The sequence below is a fragment of the Chiloscyllium plagiosum genome, unplaced genomic scaffold, assembly GCF_004010195.1.
Source record: "Chiloscyllium plagiosum isolate BGI_BamShark_2017 unplaced genomic scaffold, ASM401019v2 scaf_78808, whole genome shotgun sequence".
NCBI lineage: Eukaryota > Metazoa > Chordata > Chondrichthyes > Orectolobiformes > Hemiscylliidae > Chiloscyllium > Chiloscyllium plagiosum.
Genome location: NW_025206511.1, coordinates 1,873 through 3,097, shown reverse-complemented (window position 1 = coordinate 3,097; position 1,225 = coordinate 1,873). Strand labels below are relative to the sequence as shown.

The window sequence follows — 1,225 nt, the reverse complement described above, 5'->3', positions numbered from 1 at the left end:
GTCTCCCTCTCTCTCTGTCCCTCCCTCTTCCTCCCTCTCTCCCTTTCTCTGTCACTCCCTCCCTGTCTCTGTCCCACTTTCTGTCTCCGTCCCTCTCTCACTGAGCTCTCTTTCTCCACGTGTGTCTGACTCTACACACTATCCCTCAGTCTCGTTTTCTCTCTCTCTCTCCTCTTCTCACTGTCCCACTCTCTGCAGTCACACACTGTTCGATATGTTAGATTAGATTAGATTAGATTACATACAGTGTGCAAACTCCACACAGTCAGTCGCCTGAGGCGGGAATTGAACCCGGGTCTCTGGCGCAGTGAGGCAGCAGTGCTAACCACTGTGCCACCGTTATGGTCTTTACTGTGGAGACGGTGGGGGGGGGGGGGGAGAGACATGGGGATGTGATGGGGCCACTGGGGTTTGCTGCTGACCACATTCCCGGTTTCTCTTCCCTCTCTCCCTGCAGGGGGCCTGGCGAAGTTCGTCCCGACGGAGAGCCCCCAGGGCAGGCCAGCTGCCGGCGAGGGTGGGGACTTCCATCTGCGTCCGTCCTTCTTCGGCTCCCCCGTGGCTGAGCGGCCGGGGGGTTTCTTCACCTTCTCCCCGAGCGAAGGGGCTGCCCAGGAGCTCCGTCAACCCCAGGCCCAGGCCCTGGGGGCGAACGGCCTGTACAAGATGAAGAAGATGTGAACGGGACGTGGCTCGGGGAGGGACCTGGGGGCTGTGGTGGGAGAACCCAGAGGCTGAACACTGACCGCTCCCCCCCACCCCGGCTCTCTCCCAGCGGTGGGTCTCCGGGTTCACAGGGCCTGACCGAAACATCCTGTGGTCTTCAATCGACTCCCTCCCCCCCCGCCACCTGATGTCGCGTATCCCCCTCCCTCAGGGCTTCGCTCCTTCCTCCCCGTTTGTTTCAGAGTTCTGTCCATTAAAGCTTCCTTTTTGCCTTTGAGCGGACCTCCCCCCCGGGCGTCTGGTCTCCTTTCTTTCTCCTCCCTCTCACCCCTCCCCTCCCCTCTCCGCCCGCGCTCTCCGCTTCCTTTAGCCAGGCCTTGCGTGGCGTTCCCGCAGCACGCTCTGCCACAACCCGTCTCGGGTCAACGGTTCGGACCGGCACTGTTCGGTAAAGGAAGGACGAACAACATGAGAACAGCGACGCCACTCCTGGGGAGTGACGCTGCGCAGAGAGACCTTGGGCCGCAGGTTCAGAGTTCCTCCTAAGTGGAGTCTCAGG

At 61.1% G+C, this 1,225-nt stretch overlaps 1 protein-coding gene across 1 annotated transcript in view; it reads left to right on the top strand.

The window, feature by feature from the left end:
- The window catches only part of LOC122546519 (E3 ubiquitin-protein ligase CCNB1IP1), a 9,577-nt gene extending 8,629 nt beyond the window's left edge, over positions 1-948 (top strand). The window contains exon 3 of the mRNA XM_043685215.1: positions 458-948. Within this exon, the coding sequence (XP_043541150.1) occupies positions 458-681 (224 nt within the window). The 3' untranslated portion in view covers positions 682-948. The remainder of the gene's footprint in view (positions 1-457) is intronic.
- The last annotated feature ends 277 nt before the right edge of the window (positions 949-1,225 follow it).